This window comes from Gigantopelta aegis, chromosome 2 (assembly GCF_016097555.1).
Source record: "Gigantopelta aegis isolate Gae_Host chromosome 2, Gae_host_genome, whole genome shotgun sequence".
NCBI classification, from domain to species: domain Eukaryota; kingdom Metazoa; phylum Mollusca; class Gastropoda; order Neomphalida; family Peltospiridae; genus Gigantopelta; species Gigantopelta aegis.
The window spans coordinates 6824231-6849185 of NC_054700.1; the positions used below are offsets into that span (position 1 = coordinate 6824231).

General features: G+C 38.3%; 1 protein-coding gene across 3 annotated transcripts in view; it reads right to left on the bottom strand.

Moving 5' to 3' along the window:
* Positions 1 to 2786: 2786 nt before the first annotated feature.
* The window catches only part of LOC121380649 (hillarin-like), a 28049-nt gene continuing 5880 nt past the window's right edge, over positions 2787 to 24955 (bottom strand). For 2 of the 3 annotated variants that reach the window (XM_041509587.1, XM_041509578.1), the window contains exons 3-11: positions 24454 to 24567; positions 17896 to 18122; positions 15872 to 16994; positions 13237 to 13399; positions 12426 to 12434; positions 8532 to 8702; positions 7333 to 7619; positions 6909 to 7094; positions 2787 to 4589 (exon numbers count right to left, since the gene is read on the bottom strand). In XM_041509587.1, the coding sequence (XP_041365521.1) occupies positions 4551 to 4589; positions 6909 to 7094; positions 7333 to 7619; positions 8532 to 8702; positions 12426 to 12434; positions 13237 to 13399; positions 15872 to 16994; positions 17896 to 18122; positions 24454 to 24567 (2319 nt within the window). In that variant the 3' untranslated portion in view covers positions 2787 to 4550. The remainder of the gene's footprint in view (positions 4590 to 6908; positions 7095 to 7332; positions 7620 to 8531; positions 8703 to 12425; positions 12435 to 13236; positions 13400 to 15871; positions 16995 to 17895; positions 18123 to 24453; positions 24568 to 24955) is intronic. The other variant, XM_041509593.1, reaches the window with a different exon arrangement.

Below are 24955 nucleotides of genomic sequence, written 5' to 3' on the forward strand. Positions count from 1 at the left end.
ATCGTGGTTAGTCTTGCAATTTGCGGGCGAATCGGTGCCACAGGTTCGAGTCCCAGCAACGGCATGGGACAATTTGTGAGGCCAGAAAGGATTTAATTATCCCCTGCGCCAGTGTGTTAATATCTATGTATGTAATAGTCAACCTTGACATACATACAATATATAAATATTCATACATCAATACATACATACAATGTATGTACATACATATTTATAAATAAAATAATATGACGTGCATATTGCGGGGAACGATAATTAGCAACGGATTAGAATCGATAAAAGTCAATAGTAATAATATACAATAAAAGAACACACGCCGTGTATTAATGTTGTTTGTTCTATAAGTGGTAGCAGTGGTCAAGTATTTACATAATTTAATTAGCTGTTTTGAATTGTCGCTGGGCAGTAGTTGCGTTAATTTAAATGTTGAACCGGCCTCGGTGACGTAGTGGTTAGGCCATCGGTCTACAGGCTGGTAGGTACTGGGTTCGGATCCCAGTCGAGGCATGGGATTTTTAATCCAGATACAGACTCCAAACCCTGAGTGAGTGCTCCGCAAGGCTCAATGGGTAGGTGTAAACAAGGCCATGGTTTGTGCTATCCTGCCTGTGGGAAGCGCAAATAAAAGATCCCTTGCTGCTAATCGGAAAGAGTAGCCCATGTAGTGGTGCAGCGGGTTTCCTCTAAAATTATGTGTGGTCCTTAGCCATATGTCTGACGCCATATAACCGTAAATAAAATGTGTTGAGTGCGTCGTTAAATAAAATATTTCTTTCTTCTTTTTTTAAAATGTTGATGTCGTATTATAATAATAAGGTATCTGGATAGCTCAGGACGCATCGTGTTAGTCTGCAATTTGCGGGCGATTCGGTGCCATATGTTCGAGTCCCAGCAACGGCATCATACACTTTTAATGAGGCCAGAAAGGATTTAATTATCCCCTGTGCCAGTGCGTTAATATTTATGTATGTAACAGTCAACCTCGACATATATAATGTTATCACGAAATAAAATATGTTTCTTTTATTGTTAGATATATTTAATTATTACCTAATAGTAGCGTTGCTCTAAATGGTACACTAGCACTCTAAGCAAAACAAGCAAGTAATAGCTGTATCTTTATTCATATATTCAACAACATATTTATATATCTAAACATTACGTTGCTATTACGTCATTCACGTATCATCAGCAAGTTACATAACAAATAATTAGCGCTATTCATAGTTTCTTAAAGTATAACTTTATTTCCAAAGCAACATGCACAGAAGAGAAGTCAGTGATGCGTGTAAAAATACAAATAAAGCTACTTACATAATATTTCAACTAGTACTTGTAAATAAAATAATAATAATAATAATAATAATAATAACAATAATAATCAATATTATTATAATGATGATGATCACTGTGTAATAAACATAGTACTTATTACCATGATGATGACAATGATGAATTTAAAAGTTGTGTAGATTTGCATATGTAGAGGAGTAATATGTGGAATTGACTACAATACAAATACAATACAATACAATAGCACATATGATGCAAATAAATATTGTACAGGACCATACTGTGTCTATAAAAATAATCGGTATGACAGCATAATAATACTAAGAAATTAGTTCATCAAATTAACTTCAATAATGCAAAGAAATATTATATCGGTTATGGCTATTATACATCTATACAAATTTTATATGTATACATTACTATTATATTATAATTAAGTAATTGTCGCCATTATATTGTATGTCTATAGGAGAGGGCCTAGTAAGTTGGCAAACTTGTGCCCAATTCTTTTGTTGTTTATGCAATAAAATATGTTTTCAGTTTTCGGATATTACTTATATTATTATTTAGTAGTAGTATTGTTATCTGCTATCTGAGCTGTCAATTGAGATATGTTTAATGGTTACTGGTTATGGAATAACAAGTCGATGGAGCGGCCTTACACTTGTCCATTGCGCCGTTAAAACTCAGTTTGAGTTTGAGGCGATACCGGGATGCGAACCCGTTACATATCAGCCTTAATATGGCAAGCCACTACATCGCCGATGTCAGCAATGAAAATGACACGAATCAGCGATAAACATTCGCTGTGCTGTCCAGACATCATCACGTGGGGCTGAACGCGATGTGTTTAATCACCCCCACTCTATAAAATAAAATTCAATAATTTCACCTCATGGGCATTACACAAATTTATTGTCACTGACCAACCATCAAACAACAATTTCGAGTGACGCCCACTCCAATCCCAACACTTCCTCGTGTGAGCATGTCTGCAAGGAAGTCAAATATTCTACTTATCGTGAAATTTATGTACAAAGTTAAGACGTATAAAACCAGCAAGTAATGAATTAAATACAATGACTATATACATATATATATATATCACAGATTGCTTGTAGAAATATAAAAACAATTTCATACAATATTCATTATCATAATCATTATATATACACAGAGGAATTTAATATATACATGTATATGAAAGGTCCACGGGAATATCCTATGATGTCCAGACAGATAACGGTCGCGTATGTCAGAAAGCGTATGAAAGAGTTTTAAACGTTAAAATTCAAACCGATTACCCTACTAAAATTGTGACATCACAGGTTCTACTCGTGGACCCTTCATATATATATACCATACATACATACACTATACATACATACATACATACACACACACACACATATATATATATATATATATATATATATATATATATATATATATATATATATATATGTATATGTATGTATGTATGTATGTATGGTGTATGTATGGTGTATGTATGTGTATATAAATAGAGAGAGAGAGAGAGAGAGAGAGAGAGAGAGAGAGAGAGAGAGAGCCATAAAATTTCCAATATGTTACATTGTTGGGTGGTTTTAACGGCTTGTAATCAATGAAATTGCACATCGAATATGTTGTTTTAATATCCAATAACCACTTACGATGATGCACATCATCTCAGTGGATTCAAAATAATGATTATTTCCGATGATATATAAAACATCATCATCATTTGGCATACGTATTGATAGACCTATAGAGAATGTAATTATTTCGGCCATTGATGTACTCTTTGTGGGGTACGAGGTGGAACAGGACGCCAGTCCACCAACGCTGATCGATCGACAGCAAACATAGACCCTAACCCACCTACCCCTCCAAATCCGTGCCTGATGCTCACTTAGTATCATGTGGTTTGAACAAGCACTCTTTCTAAGTATAACACATATAATTTTAAGAAACGTACAATATGCCAGATCGAGGTAATAACCACAAAGTAATAAAGAGTTATTAGTATCGCTTACAGTGAAAAATATTTGTTGTCGCTAAAATTCGCAAAAGAGCATTATTTCAGTCGGGACGTATAGACTTGATGATGACCCGTAGCTCGTTTGTATCTACATGTATATTGTATATATAATATCAGTTTTTATATATACAGTGTATCTATAATATAAACACAGGTGTAAGTTTGTGATAATGATTTTCTTTTGAGGTATATATATGGTCAGACGTTCTTCCTTCCAATCCAGCCTCGAAACGTTAAATTTCCTGATGCTCTATTTTATTAATTTAGAATAATAAATAAATAAACAAATAAATAAATAAATAACGGATAAATAAACTTTAAAAAATAATAATTAAATAAAAATTTGTTTAGTTAAGATGAGATAAAATGAGATAAGATAAGATAAGATAAGATACGATTTTAAAAAATTAAAATATTTAGCAAGTGGATAAATCCTGGTTGCCATGCAATATAGTGCAGGTCAACGAGTGACGCAGACTGATGGAGACTGATGAAGACCAAAGAACACATTTATGAAAATCCAGTTGCAGTCGTCGGCATCGGATATGCGATGAATCTGCCAGATAAACGTTTCATTTCATCTGCGTCAACTTGAGTAAGGTTGTGTTGATCTGCGTCACTTGCGTCAATCTGTGTCAATCTGCTGGTCTGCGTCGACCTGCGTCAGTTTGTGTCGATCTGCGTCAGTCTGCATGTTGTCTAGAAACCAGACATAAAACTGGTTGTGCAACACACGGGGTGCCATAAAGTGTTCTTTATATTGTGAGATCAAACATTCCAGGTCAAAAACAACGAGACACGGCGAGTGTCGGTTAAACACTTAACCAAGCTGTCTCCCGGAAAAGATAAACAACGATTCCACGCCACGAAGTTGATAGTTGATGGCAAATCCACAGAAGATGTATGAAATACGTTACTTGAGTAGCGAGATCAACCACGTCCAAACTTACTCCTTCTAATTAACAATTTAACGTCTACTTACCGGGTATACCATAGAGAATATACGTGTAACTTTGTATCTAAACCGAAACTAATCGTGGAATTTAAACATATTTTTTGTGTAAAGTTCATCAGCACAGATAGATTGCTGTAGCATGTGCAACTGGCGTAGTAAGTACGCATGCGTTGTACACGGTTGTTATAAAGTGTTTTCATTTTTTTGTTTCAACACTGAATACATAAATATATTAATTTTATATTTTACAAGTTGACAAAGTTAGTTGTTTTCTCTCTGTTCCTTGATGATATTGTTACTCTGAAAAAACAATAATATATGCATGTATTATTAAATACCAATATATATTAACAACAAAAGAAACAAACATTAATCTAGTTTTCTTTGATTTATTTTAAATTGTTCAGTTTAAATCGACTTTAGTTTTTGTGTCTATTAAAATTGCTAATATCTAGTGAACATTTTAGGATCATTTTGACAGTCCCGTTAAAGAATATATTCGCGTTTCTTTTGCTGTTCACTATATTATGAATATTTACTGTGAACGTTAGCAACATGCATTATAACATAAAATAGCATCTGGGGCCTATTTCAGTAAACGTAAGTTTACGTCTGCTATCAACGGTTCTACCGGTCGTGCGTTTACGCGTGTTTGGCGTCTATTTCACGCCGAAATTTATATCATTACGGAAGCTGGAGTATTTAAAGGACAAAAGAAAATGAAATACGTGTTCTTCAAACTGTATCTGTTGAACTATAATAGTAATACGAATTGTGGTTTAGTCGTAGATTTACGTTTACGTGCAAATATAGGCTTACGATGTTTTGTGAGATCGGGCCCAGTAGGACAATGGAATAAACAACATATGTGACAGGTTAGTGTTATTCAAATGTAGTGTTGTACAATACAATAGAGTTTACTCATTTCTTAACAGATAATGGAATAAACAACATATGTGACAGTTTAGTGTTAGTCAAATGTAGTGTTGTACAATACAATAGAGTTTACTCATTTCTTAACAGACAATGGGATAAACAACACAGGTGGCAGGTTAGTGTTAGTCAAATGTAGTGTTGTACAATACAATAGAGTTTACTCATTTCTTAACAGACAATGGGATAAACAACATAGGTGGCAGGTTAGTGTTAGTCAAATGTAGTGTTGTTCAATAAAATAGAGTTTACTCATTTCTTAACAGACAATGGGATAAACAACATAGGTGGCAGGTTAGTGTTATTCAAATGTAGTGTTGTACAATACAATAGAGTTTACTCATTTCTTAACAGACAATGGGATAAACACCATAGGTGGCAGGTTAGTGTTAGTCAAATGTAGTGTTGTACAATAAAATAGAGTTTACTCATTTCTTAACAGACACTGGGATAAACAACATAGGTGGCGGGTTAGTGTTAGTCAAATGTAGTGTTGTACAATACAATAGAGTTTACTCATTTCTTAACAGACAATGGGATAAACAACATAGGTGGCAGGTTAGTGTTAGTCAAATGTAGTGTTGTACAATAAAATAGAGTTTACTCATTTCTTAACAGATAATGTTCGAACATTTCTTCCTCTTTAACTTATTTTCGTGCTGATATCCAATTAAGGTTCAAGCACGCTGTCCTGGATACACATATCAGCTATCTGGGTTGTCTGTCCATGACAGTGGGTTAGTTGTTAGTTGTTTGTGGTTAATGAGAGAGAAGAGGGTGTAGTGGTATTACACCTACCCATTAAGTCGTTAAAACTCGCTCTGGATGGGAGCTGGTATCGGGCTGCGAACCCTGTACCTACCAGCCTTGTGTCCGATGGCTTAGTCACGATACCACTGAGGCCGGTTCGAAACATTTAAATCTGCACCCAAGTGTGTTCCAGTTATCTCCCTTTAACATACTTGTTTATGATATCAATATAATGTCTTTAGATCGAATATTTCAGTGGCAAAGAAGATATAGTGATAGCAAACGCGTGTGTAGGAATTTGAGCAGCGTTTGAGCAACTGGGGTTCGAGCCCGAAATCCTTCCACTGATGCGCGGTCGGTTTAGGATCGATTCCCGTCAGTGAGCTATTTCTTGTTCCAGCCAGTATTTCACGTACGACTGGTATATCAAAGGCTGTGGTATGTGCTACACTGTCTTTGGGATGGTACATATAAAAGAAACCTTGCTACTAATGGGAAAATGTAGCTGTTTTTCTCTTTACGACTACATGTATATGTCTACATTTTTATTAGCCGACCGTAAATAAAATGTGTTGAGTGCGTCGTTCAATAAAACATTTCCTTCAATAGCCGATGATCAACAAATCAATGTGTTCTAGTAGTGTCCTCAAACAGAACAAATTTTATTTTTTTAATTTGAATGTACTTGTTTTCCCGAAATACACTGATTTCAGCCCAAAAAGATACAAATCAGGCGCGGATTCAAGCAGGGAGCCCAGGAGCCTGCTTCGCTTCCTATTTTTGGTCAAACAATATATACTAGTATTACTGAATACACAATATCTCGTCCACATGTCAAATACTTTTAAATTCTATGTTCAAAAACAACAACGGGTTTCGGATCTCCTCTATTAAATAGCTCTGGATCTGCGCCTACAAATTTGAAACGTAACTTACCCAGACATAAAACGTTCCCGCCCCTGCGCTGCTCTCTCTGACGTCAAACAGTTCGTACTTGTTCAACAAGCCGTCTGCTCGTTTAGCGCTTGGAACAGACATGTTGACCACGTCAAACTCCTTGATGCGCCGAATCAGACTCTCCTGGCCAAGACGTCTCATCAGAGACTGCACATATTCCCAGTTCTGTCAAATAGAGAACATAGTTTACCCTGAGAAAGTCGACATAATAGAAAACATCACAGTTTAGAGAAACTTTTAAACAAAGAACATATCCTGAGCCATTTCATGTAAGTCTGTCTGTCTCTCTCTCTCTCTCTCTCTCTCTCTCTCTCTCTCTCTCTCTCTCTCTCTCTCTCTCTCTCGTGTTGAAATAACTACAATGTAAGACCACATTATAGCTATTTTCCTTGATCAGACTTACTTTAAGTTCTCTCTCTCTTTCCCCCAGCAAGAGGTACGTCGCTTTCATGACGTCATGGATGAGGGGTCTGGGACGCTTGTAACTGTGTATCTCGGACACTGTCGGGGGTTTGAGGGCGAGGATTTTGTGGAGGAATCTTTTCAGACGCTTCAGCTGTTTCTGGACTCTCCGCGCTTCTTTCATCTCCTCTGTGTTCACCAGCTGGATGCCCACCACAGACTTTTCAGCGCTGGAAATGGACTCGTCCAAAAATTGCAGGTCACGTTTCTCAGCAGCTTCTTCCAAACCTGAAGAAAGTCAATTTGTGGGCGTTGTGAAATACTTTATTTTCGTGGGTTCCACATTTTCAAAGTTTTGCTAAAATTCACATTTTGTCGGGTACTTAAATTCGTGGATCACAAAGGATGTATCATACATTTGTATTATAAGAGTGCATGTATTACATTTTCGTTGTTTTCTTATATTCGTTGACTGTACTAGTCTACGAAGTACACTATCATTACTATTAGACCATCACGAATAGAATTCATTTTACAGTATGGTGAAACACGTTTTGTGCCAATATCTATCTATACATATTTTATGCCTCCAATGAACGTTATTAGACCACCACCAATAGAATTCATTTTACAATATGGTGAAACACGTTTTGTGCCAATATCTATCTATACATATTTTATGCCTCCGATGAACGTTATTAGACCATTACGAATAGAATTCATTTTACAGTATGGTGAAACACGTTTTGTGCCAATATCTATCTATACATATGTCATGCCTTTGTTGGTAACATAATATTATATTTTAAAGTTACTTCATTTTCTTATGTAATGTCATTAATATAATATTAAAATTTTGTTAGTAAAGTATATTTTAAAAGATTTAAAAGTTATGTTTTTACAGAACTCTACTAATATAATATTTTTAAAGTAAAAAACCTAACGGTTTTTACAAAACTATTCTAATATATTATTTAGTTAATAAAGTATATTTAAACAAAATAGTTCTTATTCATATAATATAGATTATAATATTGAATATATTGTTATTAAAGTTATTTATAATTTTTCTACCTTAACATCGCATCATCATATCATATTTTTCTGTTCATAACTAGGGTAATAGCTATATTTTTAGTCAGTGGCCGAAATATAGAAATATCTGTGTATATACAGTAATTGCATGATTAATATATTTACGTTTTTTATGTAACTCCACTAATCTCTCTTTTGCTGCCGTCAGATCTCCCTGGTCGCTCATTCCAGATTTGATGAATTCACGAACTGCTTTTTCCAAGGCATCTACATCGTCACCAGCAGCAGCGTCAACCATTCGCTTTCTCGAATCTGCCATTTCCTGGCCTTTGAGTTCTGCAAAAGAGTAGATTATTCTAAAGATATTCGTTTTGTAAGTTCTGTGTTTTGACAGATTTGTCGGAAGAAGCTAGCAACGAAGAAGGGGAGGGAATAGTTATATATTAATTCTCCATTCATTTGGGGGCAGTGGATAATTTTTGTTGTGAGGTACCCCCCCCCCCCCCCCTTCCCTGTCGTCTGCTTCAGAAATCTATGTTAGTCAGTACACAACTGGAATATCTAGCCGTACAGTTTGAAAAGATACACAAATTGACTTAACACCACCTTTGTAAAATATGACAATGACACTGTTTTAACACAATTGTCAAATTCAAGTTCTTTCTAGTTACTATAGGTGGCCTGATGCGCGGTCGATCTAGGATCGGTCCTCGTCGGTGGGCCCATTTGGGCTATTTCTCGTTCCAGCCAGTGCACCACGACTGGTATATCAAAGGCTGTGGTATGTGCTATTCTGTCTGTGGTATAGTAAATATAAAAGATCCCTTGCTACTACTAAATTTGTTTTAGTGGGTTTCCTCTTTATGACTGTGTTAAAATGACCATATGTTTGACATCCAATAGCCGATGATTAATAAATCAAAGTGATGTCGTTAAATAAAACAAACGTTTTTTGTAGTTACTATATGTGTCTTCAGCCAGATCATATTTATTGTTAGTTACATGGGTTGGGGGCTCATGAGTTACTTTAACTTGAATTACCCCTTCTGATATGGCACGTCCGTATCAAGAAATCAGTAAATAGAAGAGGGCAAGGGGTCATGCACCCACATATAAGTACCAAAAAGTGTCCATTAAAAATGTCCTTTATGTTCTTTATGAAGAAACCCTTATATTACAGAACCATGATTAATTTTGTACTGCCTCCGCAGAACTGCATCCAGGGGTGGAACCATCGGAACCCCAAATTATATTCATGCGCCTATTCTTTGATTTTTCATTTGGTTGCCTTTTTCAAGAGTCCGTCCATACTCCCTTTTTTCTAAGGCCCCCCCAACCCCCCCCCCCCCCCCCAACCCCCCCCCCCCCCCCCCCCCCAAACAAAAACAACAACCCCAAAACGTCTGGATCTACCTCATTCAATCGACTTATTTAGGCTAGGTACGGCCATGCCAAGAATTGAGATTTTCGTTATCAGGAGATTAAGCATGAAGGACATTGTTTAAATCCACATGCTAAAACTAAGTGCACTTAAAGTATGGATCGAAAACTCCATAACATACAGTGTGTGCATTTTAATGTGAAAGACCCTAGTTTTTAAACACTACAACATATTTTCAATATTAGAGCCGTTTTTGATATGATAATTGTAATCAGATTCCTTTCTGTATATTCAAAGTGTTTCTGGTCATCCTAGTATTTCTAATACAGTGAATTGCATTTTTTATATTTTTAAAAACGGTATTTCTGAGAAGTAATGGTTATGGAGACGAGCTCTAGTCTGTGTTTTAAAGGTATATCACCATTTTAACGTCATAGATATTTGTTTCTCTCTATTGTAACGTTATCGTATTGTGTTACAGGTTTATAGATTAACCAAAGTTAGTGACCATTTCCACGGGTTAAAACTACCGTCTGCCACTTTAAAACACTAATCTGTTATTCAATATATACTTGCGTGAAAAAGTTTCTTTTCACCAAATAAAATGCTCTCAAATTAACTGTAAAATGTTAAAATCGTTCAAGTTTGAGACTCGTATGGACACACTATAATTGTACAAATCGTCTGTTTATGAATAAACAATAAATTTCTCTTAAAATATTTGATTTTGCCTTCAAAACCTTTAAATATTTAACTTCAGCAATGCATGCACATTAACCCTTTTTTTGTTCCTTGTTTATATACTGATGTCAAAATGAAACTTTACAAGGCTTGAGATTGTATTATAGAAAACCAACAAACGGTATTGTGGGATATGAAAGTATCATGAAGTTCAACATCTAAACATCACAGTGCACTTCGTGGTACATGCAAAGTGTTTGTAAGGTGGTTTCTAAATTGGTTCTTTTTTATTAGGACCAATATTTATAAAATTATTCAAATTTTATGTGCAAATTTTCTTTTGCACATCAGTATACATGGTTCCCTAGTACACAAAAACGTGAAAGGTAAATGCAATTTAGTTTTAAAAAATAGTTAACAATGGATAATAAGTCAATCGTAACTCCGTAACTCTGAAGTTATTTTTGTTCTTATTATAGATATTATTACAAATAAAATATGTCACACATTGATAATTAAACGTTATTTATATTAGGTCAGACGTTTCATTATTTCCGAATTGAAAAAGATTAAATTAAAATCTAGGCCAGATCCACGAAATAATTGGGGGGACTAAGAGGAAAAGGGCACATGGACCAACTCGTGAAAACCCACCAGAAAAAGAGGCACCTGAATATATTTAGGGACGGTTACTTTGCCCCCCCCCCCCCCCCCCCCCCAACTTCCCTTGGATCCACCTATAAAAATAGAACAGTTGTGAAAACATTGATTTCTATAAACAAAGCTAAACTGTTGTTAAAGAACAAATCATTGTAACGGTTCAGCGGCATTGTATACTGTGACTGGTTTTGAACTGTTTGCAATGCAATTTTGTTGCAGTGGAAAAACTGGCTGACTATTATTTGTTCAATTCCAATGTTAGGGTTAGCAATGGACAGAAAATAAGAATAAGCGTTATATAGTTTGGATATAGAATGCGATGAAACATATTTCCAGGCATCACTGAGTATGAAAAAGTAAAATTTAATTGCACCATGCCATTATAGACAGATGTTAAGTGTAGTACAGTGACGATAAAAAAAATTAGAATTAAAAAAGTGTTGTCTTCTTCACTAAGCTAGTGACAAATGGTAAAGATGGAATGCAGCATAGCCATTTTTGTTATTGATATATGTCATGAATGTCATACACAAAACGGACAATAACATAGTGATATAACCCATTCTCGTTAATAAAAACACGATACATAAAACAACCCCCCCCCCCCCCCACAAAATTCAAACACAAAACAATAACAAAAACAACAATAACAACAACAATAACAATAACAAGAGGATTGTGATTAATGAGAGTAATGGATCTTGTGTGAGACTAATTAAAGTTGTAATAAATAACCAAATGTTTGAAATCTAATAGCCGATGATAAATAAATCAATGTGCTCTAGTGGTGTCGTGAAATAAAATAAATTTTAAACTTTTCTTTAAAACTGGCTTACATACATTAGCATGTGCTTGATATCCAAATGAGTACTGCGTCATACGTTAGCATATGTCCCATACTCAAATGAGTAATGCGTCATACGTTAGCATGTGTTCAATATCCAAATGAGTACTTCGTCATACGTTAGCATGTGTCTCATACTCAAATGAGTAATGCGTCATTCGTTAGCATGTGTTCAATATCCAAATGAGTACTGCGTCATTTTTTCGCATGTTCTTCATACACAAATGGATACATGCATTATACGTTAACATGTGCTTGATACGCAAATAAGTACTGCATCATATGTAAGCATGTGTTTCATACACAGATGAGTACTGCATCATACGTCAGAAATCCTCTCGAAGGACTCGAGTTTATCCCTATTCCAACTAATGCCCCATGGCTGGTGTATTAAATGCCGTGATATGTACTATCCTGCCTATGCGAGTCATGTCCAAAAGAGTACAGGTTCATGTGTTAGCATAGGGGTCATATTCAAATATGTACTACTTACCTTCTGATCCTGAGAAACACAAATGAAAAAGAAATGATACAAAAGTAACCACAAAGATGTTTTTAAGATAAACCTTGGATGACACAGACTACTGTAGAAATGGTATACCATCAAGGCAAATTAATTAAAGGGCATTGCAAAAAAGGTATTGATTTGTTTTTAACCATATATATATTCTTAATTTATTCTGACAAAACGTTGAATTTCAGTGGAGTTTTTTAAATTCTACAATTGCATTAATTTTGCATTGCACTCGTAAAGTTGCAAGAGTTCAGAGAATTAGGCTTTAAAGGTAATACGCATAAATCATAATTAAAAAAACCCATACGTGGATCATATTCAAATATTATCCTGTCAGGAAATCAAAATTATTCTACACATGAAAATGTATTTATATTTGAAACAACAAAATACACTCTCACACTCTCTCACACACACACACACACACACACACACACACACACACACACACACACACACTATTTCTCTCTCTCTCTCTCTCTCTCTCTCTCTCTCTCTCTCTCTCTCTCTCTCTCTCTCTCTCTCTCTCTCTCTAACATCTTCGAAAGCCAAGGTTCCATTCCGTATACTATACTGCATTAACGAAATGCAGTACACTATACGGAATCGTACTTTGGCTTACGAAGATGAAGCTATACATATTAAGATATCTATATTACAATAGTCTTCACGACTTTATTGTTGCACGAATATGTCTTAATATATGCATATATCCTGTAGATCAATCCATTACCAGTTCCACTGGTAATAAATGTATTGTTTAAAAAAGGGTACTATAAAATCTACCCACTTTTGGTCCTAAGCTGGACGAGTCTTTCCCTGGCTCGAGTCAGGTCGTTCCGGTCCTCCAGACCAGCCTCCTGGAACTGGACGATCGCCTGGTCCAGCTCATCGATGTCGTTGCCGTTGGTGGCGTTCTGCAGACGTCGACGTATCTGCCGCTGTTCCTTACTCTGAAACGAAAGATATGGACTGTTTTTTATAACGACCCTTCAGCTCATTTCGAACTACGGCTATTTTGGTGTTTAGCAAATGATTATTTCAAGATTTGGTCGATATATATATGAGAGAGAGAGAGAGAGAGAGAGAGAGAGAGAGAGAGAGAGAGAGAGAGAGAGAGAGAGAGAGAGAGAGAGAGAGAGAGAGAGAGAGAGAGAGAGAGAGAGAGAGAGAGATCCGTTGCAACTACATAGACTATTCCTACCAGTATCCTACCGGTCTCGGTGGCGTCGTGGCAGGCCATCGGTCTACAGGCTGGTAGGTACTGAGTTCGGATCCCAGTCGAGGCATGGGATTTTTAATCCAGATACCGACTCCAAACCCTGAGTGAGTGCTCCGCAAGGCTCAATGGGTAGGTGTAAACCACTTGCACCGACCAATGATCCATATCTGGTTCAACAAAGGCCATGGTTTGTGCTATCCTGCCTGTGGGAAGCGCAAATAAAAGATCCCTTGCTGCCAATCGGAAGAGTAGCCCATGTAGTGGCGACAGCGGGTTTCCTCTCAAAATATGTGTGGTCCTTAACCATATGTCTGACGCCATATAACCGTAAATAAAATGTGTTGAGTGCGTCGTTAAATAAAACACTTCTTTCTTTTTTCCTACCAGTATCCGATTTTCATTTTAACACAGGCAGGAGTGTACATACCACTGCCCTTGATATACCAGTCGTGAGGGGATGGGTGGGGGGGGGGGGGACGATAGTCCATCGACGACAATCAATCCTATGACACATCACAACTTAAACGAACACTACTTCTGAGCCGGATCCACACACACCCTCCTAACATATAAAACGACATATTTTATGATTAGATAACCGTATTTGCTTTTGTCCCTTACTCTGTTGTCTAAAACTTATGGCATAAAATGTTAAACGACGTATTTTATGATTGCATAATCTGAACGACAAAACCATTATCCACAGTCAAGAACGTTTATCTGCAAAATGCGTAGAGGAATTTAGAGCAAAATAAATATCTATCTTGTGCCTCGACTATGAAAGGAAAGCCACTCCCAAGGAGATCATTTCTTTTGCGGACAAAGACGACTGTCATTCACAGACTGGTTGACTAAATCAAAACTAGCACAAGACAGGACTCATTGGAATAAATATAGTTGTGATAACATGCATTCATAAATCACCGTAGAACAGTTATCAGGGGTTTGCGAAAGGTAAGCATAGCCTACCCCCCATCGGTGATACCCGTCATGGGTACTGCCACTTCCCAGGACGGTATATAACCTTACTTGTCGATAGGACTGTCACTTCACAGGATGGTATATAGCATTACTTGTTGATATAAAGGACTGCCATATTCCATGACGGTGTATATAGCCTTACTTGTCGATAGGAGGACTGTCATATTCCATGACGGTGTATATAGCCTTACTTGTCGATAGGAGGACTGTCATATTCCAGGACGGTGTATATAGCCTTACTTGTCGATAGGAGGACTGTCATATTCCATGACGGTGTATATAGCCTTACTTGTCGATAGGAGGACTGTCACTTTCCAGGACGGTATATAACCTTACTTGTCGATATGAGGACTGTCACTTCACAGGATGGTATATAACCTTACTTGTCGATAGGAGGACTGTCACTTCACAGGATGGTATATAGCATTACTTGTTGATATAAAGGACTGCCATATTCCAGGACGGTGTATATAGCCTTACTTGTCGATAGGAGGACTGCCATTTCCCAGGACGGTGTATATAGCCTTATTTGTCGATAAGAGGACTGCCATATCCCAGGACGGTATATAGCCTTATTTGCCGATAAGAGGACTGCCACATTCCAGGACGGTATATAGCCTTACTTGTCGATAGAAGGACTGCCACTTCCATGACAGTATATAGCCGCACTTGTCGATAGGAGGACTGTCACTATCAAAATCCAGATTGTGAAATTATGCACTCATGAACCATGAATTGGATTTTCGGTAACAGTAGTAAACTTTATTGATATCCAGGCCTCCAATGTCATTACAATTTAACTTTGTCTCAAATGCATAATATGTACTCCAATTTATCACCTTGGCTCACACAGAGGAATATTTCTAGGTCTCGTCAGTTTGTAATGTTTTTCCTGTAACTTAAAATCAATCTATGAAGCTCACTAAAGCTCCTGCCAAGGATAGATGTTCTTTAGACTCGTGTCAGAAGAACATCTACAATAGGATTTGTCTTAGGACATCTTATTAATGTCTACGTTATCACAGTAGCACAGAACTGTATAACCTAATCTCAAATTTATACCCTGACTGAAGAAGTACACTTTATATTTAGATGTACATCTTTGAATCATGTTTGATGTCCGTTTCGTTTTGGGGGATTTGGGAGACGGCAGATTAAGACTTGGTTTTTGGGGGTTTTTTTTTTTTGCTTTTATCTGCGTGGATATGATAAAGAGTCTTACCTCATTAGGCCTTGTCGATGGTGAATCAGTACTCTTCCCCCATTCCTTCTCGTCGGCAGCGATCAAGTAGTTGCACACGTTGTCAAACTTATTTTTGGATCCCTTCTCCCTGGCATTGATCTCCAAAGCATATTCAGGATTGTTAGACACGCTGGCGTCTGGCATGGTGACTGTGACGGTCACTTCGTCGCCGTTCACTTCTTGATTTACGTATTTGTGAAGGTTCTGCACAGTCTTCAGGTAATGTTTCAAGAAAACCTCATATTCGAGATTTTCCTTCGATTTGAAGATGAACTTTTTCACATTGCCGTAGTCTAGGATCACGACGCCGCTTTTATTAGATGGATTTGTCAGACCTATTGACTTAGCCTTTTGACCAAAGCCAAATCCAATTGCTGGCTTGATAGGGAAAGGGTTTGCATTTTTGCCCTTGGCTTCGCAGTCTACTCTGAAGTTACACATTCCGTTGTTGATGCCTACCTTATAAATCCCTTTCACTGGGAAACGAATGATGAAAGTCTTTACTTGATCCTGGTTATTTTGTAAAACGTACATGTCCAGTTGAACGTCTTTTGGTAGGCGCTCTTCGGAACGGGCTTCGTCGAAAAACAGCTTGTAAATAAGTTGAGGATCTGTGTTTTGCGAGAACTTAAAACTTATCTCCGTCCTGCCGTCCTTCGCTTTCAACAATCCGCGGTGTTCACTTGTTAGCTTAACACCAGACGAAAAATAAGAGTGTGAGAAATGTGGCACTGTGACAAATTCGGTCTCACTCCATGGATTGTGTAATAGCTGGTACTCCTTCTTAGAAGCCATGCATATATAGACAAATTCCTCGGGGTCGGGCAGAAAGAAAAATTCGTCAAATCCATAAACACTGACGCCACCTGACTTCTCCTGTTTCTGTCGTACACCCTTGCCCTTGTCCTCTATGAGCGTCCATCGCCCTGTTTCGTGATCGGTGACACCAACGAATGCCCAGTAAGGATGGACGATTCTCCAGTTGTTATCTACAAACACGGCATTCCAGCTGGAGTTGTGGTCATCAAGGTTCGTGTCCCCAACTTCGTAGTCAGCATCCTTGCATTTTCCTCTGACGATAACACACGGGATGCGCGCTGCCCTATAAAAGAAGAAACACGCCAGTCCAATTGGAGTGCAATTTAGCCGACTGGTATCTAGGTGTTAATCTCTGAGGTGCTAGTTTGTTTATATGGTCGATTATCCAATTGACCAGAAGAACTATGTCCTGGTCACATCGGCCTCTGTGGCGCAGTGGTAAGAGAGGTTAACCTCCTGGACTGCAGGGCTGGATCTAGTAACCGTTTTAGAGTTGGAGGACTATGAGAAAAGGTGTACATGGACCAACTCGTACAATTGAGCAACGTAATAAAAATTCAAAAACGAAAAGAAACAAAACGTCGCACTTGAATCTGTATATATCGAGCGGCAGGTTCCTTGGGCACCATCCCCATGGATCTGCCTCTGGACTGTTGTATGTCTTGCTGATCTGAATTGTTTTAACATGCTTATATACCACTAAGGTTTCAAGCATGTCTGTCCCGGGTCATGCTCCTGGATAGCCAGGGGTTTGATCCGGGACAGATCGTTTCTTGCAGTAGGTTCAAATCCTACCAATTGAAACTTTGCGTTTTTAAATATTAAACTAATGGCCTTAAGGCTGGTTCATACAGGGTTGACATCCCAGAGCTCAATGTAAGGTCATTTAACGGACTTCCATCAACCACTGATCCAAGTCCTTGACAGACAACTCAGACAGCTAAGGTGCGTGCCCACATCACTGTGCTTAACCTTTAACTGGATATAAGCACGAAAATAAGTAGGAAATGTATTGTGTCCTTTCAGTTGAAAATTGTATGTAAAACATTATTCCTGCTAAGCGAAGATTCACTCCTGACATTGTAACAATATTATTAAATTATAAAAGGGTTTTGGGGTGGGGTTTTGTTTTAGGGTGATTCAATTACTCTCGATACTTTTAGATTATCCTCTGTAGTACGTACCTGCATAGAAGTGCGAAAAAAGCTGTATACGTCCCTTTTCTCTTTTTGATTAGCTTCATATAGCCTCTTGGAATGTTTGCATCGGTCACTCCTGGGTAGGTCATGTCGAAAATGCGCTGACTACCCAGCCAGACGAAGATTGTCCGCACTTTCTGTATATCCGTCTTGAGGTCAGATGTGAGTGAAGTGATAAGTGAACTGTACGTTGCAGCATTGTCCATTGATGTCTGCAAATAATATAATCATAGTCGTCGTTTTACATACGTACAGAGCCCACAGTAAACTTTTTAAAATACTGTATATAATATATAAAATAATAATGTTAAAATATTATATATCCCCACGCTATCTTTATGACATAGGTCATGCCAATACATCGAATACTGAAGCATATTCAGGAGGGCCAACGATCGCGGTCGCTCGCTAGACTGGTTTTTGCATCTACAATTAGGCAAATGCGGTGCGATAGAAGATGATTGTTCCAGTCAAATTGTCCATAGTGGTCAGCCTCCTGAACATGTCACTGTTATGGCACACTTTTAACCTCACGGCTCGCTTTTAGAAGCAGCAGCATTCACAATATGTGAAATTGACAGTATTCAGCGTCATTGTAACTGACATATTTGAATAATATTAACATCGATTGGGAAATGACTACAATAATAGTTACGCTTCTTGTACAACACAGCTTGTGGACAGTAAATAAATTATAACATTCGCGGGAGATGAAGCGCATTTGGTTATGTTTTTTTAATGACTATATCTTTCGTTCTCGCTTATTTAATAAAATAATTCCTAAGTTATGATTTTGTACAAGTTATAACTTGTACATGGAAACGGTTGTACGTTGTGTTACATCTTGTACAGTTTTTCCAATACGAGTTACAAATTGAGAGTCCTGATTTTGATACAACTTGTACAAAACTGTTTTCAAGAATTGATATATTGAGTAACATGCTTGACAATGCTTTTGAACATTGAAAAAGCTGTCAAATTTGGGACATAGTTTTCTACAGGTTATAGCTTGTACAGGCAAAACTGTACCATTTATAACTTATAACAAATGCATCATATTTTAAGTAATAGCTTGTAATGTTTTTCTGTATAAAATCACTTATATATACATGTGTGTGCGTGTGCGTGTGCGTGTGCGTGTGCGTGTGTTTGTGTTGTGTGTGTGTGTGTGTGTGTGTGTGTGTGTGTGTGTGTGTCTAGTTGGTATAGCGCTGATAATGGTTCAAATGCCCACAATGGAGGTTAATTTATGTATATCTCTGGGTTACGCAGTCGATGGGCATTATATTAAGTGAAGCGACCACTTTGTTCCAAATTCTTCTTGTAATACATTACCCTGTATTAAACAACCAGTAATGCTGGCTTAAAAGGCCACTGCTTAAAAGCGTTTAGGTCACTTGTGAACACTGGTTACCCTGTTGCCTGCCTATGTTTGTGAGAGAGTGCATGGTTGTATTAGTGCTCAGTGCCTTTCTTTCTTTCTTTCTTTTTTTCTTTTTTTTCTTTCTTTTTTGACATTTATTATATCTGCTCTTAATTAGGTTCTGAACTCAAATACAAACATCATATGTGTGACCTTTCATCGACGAAATCTTTTGAACAGTTCAAGTCAGGTGTTTTGGGTGTACCTGTTTCTAGGTATACACTTGTACCGTTATTGTCGCAACGTCACACTTCAGTCAACACTTCGGCATTACGTCGCACGTGTTTTATTTCGCATATGGGTAAATTTAAATAGTTATGTAAATATCAATATAACTCGACATATCAAGAGTTCACAGCCAGCAATGAATGACATGCCACGTTTATAGGAATTCCTCTAGGTTTGGTAAAGGTCACAACCTCATCAGTTCGCCTTCAGTGAAAAACAATTGATGGTTCGGATCGAGATGGGGGTCAAGGGTGTTAATTTTGTTTTACAAACTTTCATAATGTTTGCGGGTTTTTTTGTTGTTTTTTTAAATTCTATTTCTCGTTCCATCCAGTGCTCCACAACTGGTGTAACAAAGGCCGTGTTACGCACTATCCTGTCTGCCGAATGTTGAATATAAAATATTCCTTGTAGCTGACCAAAACGAGTAGCTCATAGATTAGTGGCAGCGGGATTCTTCTCTAAGAATATATATGGTCTTTGACTACATGTCCGAAGCCATATAACGTATTTAAAATACATTTAGTGTATTTCTTTCTTTCTTCTTATATTCATAATATTCATACACCATATAGATACTATATTTGTGCATCATACAGTGAAAAATCATATACATATATTATTCATTGTCATGTTTTGTGTTTTAATGCCGGTGTATTTTAATTTAATACGTTTTTACTTTCTTCTCTTTTTTTTTCTTCTTTTTTTTCGGGGGTGGGTGGGTGGGGTGCTATGTGTTAATGACAGGTAACGTATAATTATAACGTTTGTATTTGAATTCTACACATAGCTGAGAGCAGCAATAATGAATGTTAAAAGAAAAAGACAATATTATGCGCTAACTGCAAACATCACAAATGTACACATTATAGGCAAGATCGGAACTATGTTTCTTTAACATCACAAACATATATGAGTGTACACATTTTAACATGCATATTTTGTAAATGTGTTGAAAGGTTTGAACGTTTTCAACCTGCCGCAATCTTTTGTATATGGGCAGGACGTAGCCCAGTGGTAAAGCGTTCGCTTGATGGGCAGTCGGTCTGGGATCGATCCCCGTCGGTGGACCCATTGGGCTATTTCTCGTTCCAACCAGTGCACCACGACTGGTGTAACAAAGGCCGTGGTATGTCCTATTCTGTCTGTGGGATGGCGCATATAAAAGATCCCTGGCAGCTAATCGAAAAGAGTAGCCCATGAAGTGGCGACAGCGGGTTTCCTCTCTATATATACATGTATCTGTGTGGTCCTCAACCGTATGTCTGATGTCATATAAATAAAACATTTCCTTCTTTCGTGTGGAAAGCACTTTTCTTTTCTTTTTCTACTTCTTCATCTTGACTTTGGATGGGTTTTTTGTTTGTTTTGTTTTGTTTCAATTTAAAAAAAATAATATTTAGGGGTAGTTAGGTTACGGCCTTTTCCACTTTTAAGCTATTCCAATTTTAATGCAATAAAAACCCCTCCGAGATAGCACTTTTCAAGCCCATAAGAAATATATCTGGAGTGGGTGGCACAATCTCTAAGCGGAAGGGGCACAATCTCTAGTGGCGGCCATAGGAACGATATCTGGAGTTAGGGGCACAACCTCGTGTGTGTGTGTGTGTGGGGGGGGGGGGGGGGGGGGGGGGGCACAAGCCATATTTTACCTTTATTTATATAGAGTAGGTCAAAATAACGTACATTTTCGTCCTCGAGTGGGTGGCTTAGAATCGAACCCCAGGTTCCTACTAGCCTGTTTTTAAGTAGGCTATTGACCAAATGTTAAAAGCTTGTTTTGTTTAACGACACTACTAGGGCACATTGATTTATTAATCATCGGTTATTGGAAGTCAAACATTTGTTAAATTTGACATAAGTCTTAGAGAGGAAATCCGCTTAATTTTTCCATTAGATATTTACATGCAGCATTCCACAGACAAGAATATCACATACCACGTCACATCTAGTGTCATACAAAACATACTTTAGTATATAGCTTGTATCACGAGTACGTTCTATGAACCATTATTAATACTCAGTACTGATATTATATTACCAGGCGCGTAGCTTAATCGAGGACTTGGGGGTGGTGGGGGGTTGAATATGTACCTAGCGGACCCTTGAATCTTAATTTTCCCTGGACATCTATATGAATATATCCGAATATTGCACTGTAAAACTTAGTTTTAGCCTCAGCGGCGGGAGGGGGGAGGGCAATCTAAATCCCCCGAACCCCGCCCCCAGCTTACGCCCCGTGACTACAGCCCAGTCATCACGTTTACTTGTGTCTTGGAGACCGTTGTGAAGTCCGTTATTGAATCACAAATCTCGTACTAATAGGACAGTTGTCGCAGGTAAACACATCAGATCATAAAACACCGCATACTTAATGCTAATAAATAAGATCTACGTGTCGTTTAACGGATACAAGTGTTTGTATTCACACTTGAATACGCCGGTAATAGATCCCAGTTCAAAATGTAACAGTCTTTTCGTTTTATCTGGGTCGCAGCTCAAAAGAAAGGAATGTATGTATATATATATATATATATATATATATATATATATATATATATATATATATATATATATATATATATGAGTGGGACGGACAGTATGGTTCGGATATGTATCATTGTGTCCGGGGGAAAAAAGAAAGATCGGTGGCATGATATTATGTAGCACTCGCATATACACGAATTTATGCAGTGGGTTGTGTAGACTGTGGTGAGCGACGTTTCTAGAGGGGTGGGTTGAGCCATGTCCCCCAGAAAATCTGTAAAAAACATTGCTAGAGCAGAGCCCTCTCAATTCCCCCACCCCCCACACACACACCCACCACTCCCTCCACACCCCACACCAGAACACGCACCTACGTCGAATATGTTTTAGATCAGACACAGCAGTATCCATTAGAATAAATGTATACCCCCAATCAAATCCCATAGGCGTCAATATAGCATGTGTGGCTAAAACTGCTAATCGCAGCGTTTCAGTCAATATAATTATACATATGAATATGAATATTACCAAATGAGCTTTCGCCTTTCGAGTAAATCTACCGGCCTCGGTGGCGTAGTGGTTAGACCATCGGTCTACAGGCTGGTAGGTACTGGGTTCGGATCCCAGTCGAGGCATGGGATTTTTAATCCAGATACTGACTCCAAACCCTGAGTGAGTGCTCCGCAAGGTTCATTGGGTAGGTGTAAACCACTTGCACCGACCAGTGATCCATAACTGGTTCAACAAAGGCCATGGTTTGTGCTATCCTGCCTGTGGGAAGCGCAAATAAAAGATCCCTTGCTGCTAATCGGAAAGAGTAGCCCATGTAGTGGCGACAGCGGGTTTCCTCTCAAAATCTATGTGGTCCTTAACCATATGTCTGACGCCATATAACCGTAAATAAAATGTGTTGAGTGCGTCGTTAAATAAAACATTTCTTTCTTTCGAGTAAATCTAAAACAAATTGCGTGTTAATCTGTTATTTTCAGACATAATGGTAGCGTCTGCAACTACCCTTTTAAGGGCAGGGGGAAGGATAGAGAGAACTGATCTAATCATCTCTCTCTCTCTCTCTCTCTCTCTCTCTCTCTCTCTCTCTCTCTCTCTCTCTCTCTCTCTCTCTCTCTCTCTCTCTCTCTCTCTCTCTCTCTCTCTCTCTCCAAAGGTGTCTAAAATGTTAGATACCAGATTGCTGTATTTTCTAAATGTACTGTAAATTATGGTGGAGGATACATCAACTCAATATGTTTGAAGCCTTACATCGGTTGTACATGTAGTTCTGTACTGTTCATGTCCTCGTACGGGAGCCCTATATTACCTGCTAGTAGTTCTGTGCTGTTCATATCCCCGTACATGAGCCCTATATTAACTGACTGTAGTTCTGTGCTGTTCATATCCCCGTACAGGAGCCCTATAATACATGCTAGTAGTTCTGTGCTGTTCATACCCCCGTACAGGAGCCCTATATTACCTGCTTGTAGTTCTGTGTTGTTCATATCCCCGCACAGGAGCCCTATATTACCTGCTAGTAGTTCTGTGCTGTTCATATCCCCGTACAGGAGCCCTATATTAACTGACTGTAGTTCTGTGCTGTTCATATCCCCGTACAGGAGCCCTATAATGCATGCTAGTAGTTCTGTGCTGTTCATACCCCCGTACAGGAGCCCTATATTACCTGCTTGTAGTTCTGTGCTGTTCATATCCCCGCACAGGAGCCCTATATTACCTGCTAGTAGTTATGTGCTGTTCATATCCCCGTACGGGAGCCCTATAATACCTGCTTGTAGTTCTGTGCTGTTCATATCCCCGTACGGAAGCTCTATATTACCTGCTTGTAGTTCTCTGCTGTTCATATCTCCGTACGGGAGCCCTATATTACCTGCTTGTAGTTCTCTGCTGTTCATATCTCCGTACGGGAGCCCTATATTACCTGCTTGTAGTTCTCTGCTGTTCATATCTCCGTACGGGAGCCCTATATTACCTGCTTGTAGGTCTGTGTTGTTCATATCTCCGTACAGGAGCTCTATGTTACCTGCTTGTAGGTCTGTGCTGTTCATATCATCGTACAGGAGCTCTATATTACCTGCTTGTAGGTCTGTGTTGTTCATATCTCCGTACAGGAGCTCTATATTACCTGCTTGTAGTTCTGTGCTGTTCATATCTCCGTACAGGAGCTCTATATTACCTGCTTGTAGTTCTGTGCTGTTCATATCTCCGCACAGGAGCCCTATATTACCTGCTTGTAGGTCTGTGTTGTTCATATCTCCGTACAGGAGCTCTATATTACCTGCTTGTAGTTCTCTGCTGTTCATATCCCCGTACAGGAACCTTATAATACCTGCTTGTAAGCCTGCCGAGAATCGAGTGCACGCAAAACAAACAGTTTGAGTAGCTGGTGATCTCACCGACTTGGCTTTGTCATCTATTTCTTGATAATCTTCTTTCTTGAAGATTTCTTTCTTCTTGCTTGTGGGTGGTTTGGGTCGAGGATAATGCGGTTCGGACTCCGGTACTTCAATCTGCAGACGAGATAAACATGATACACATACCACGGTGGTGGTGGTGGTGGTGGTGGTGGTGGTGGTGGTGGTGGTGGTGGTGGTAGTAGCAGCAGCAGTAGTAGTAGTAGTAGTAGTAGTAGTAGTAGTAGTAGTAGTAGTAGTAGTAGCAGTAGCAGTAGCAGGAGGAGGAGGAGTTGTTTTTTTTCTGTTTCGGAATAAAACAATTTTGGTTTGTACTGTGTGGGTCCGTCACCGGATATTGGTACTGTCTAGAGTTAATAAACTGTTCTACCGTAGAACAGAACAGTTTATTCACTTTGGTCCGGTCTGGGATCAACCCCCGTCGGTGGGCCCAATGGGCTATTTCTCGTTCCATCCAGTGCACCACGACTGGTATATCAAATGC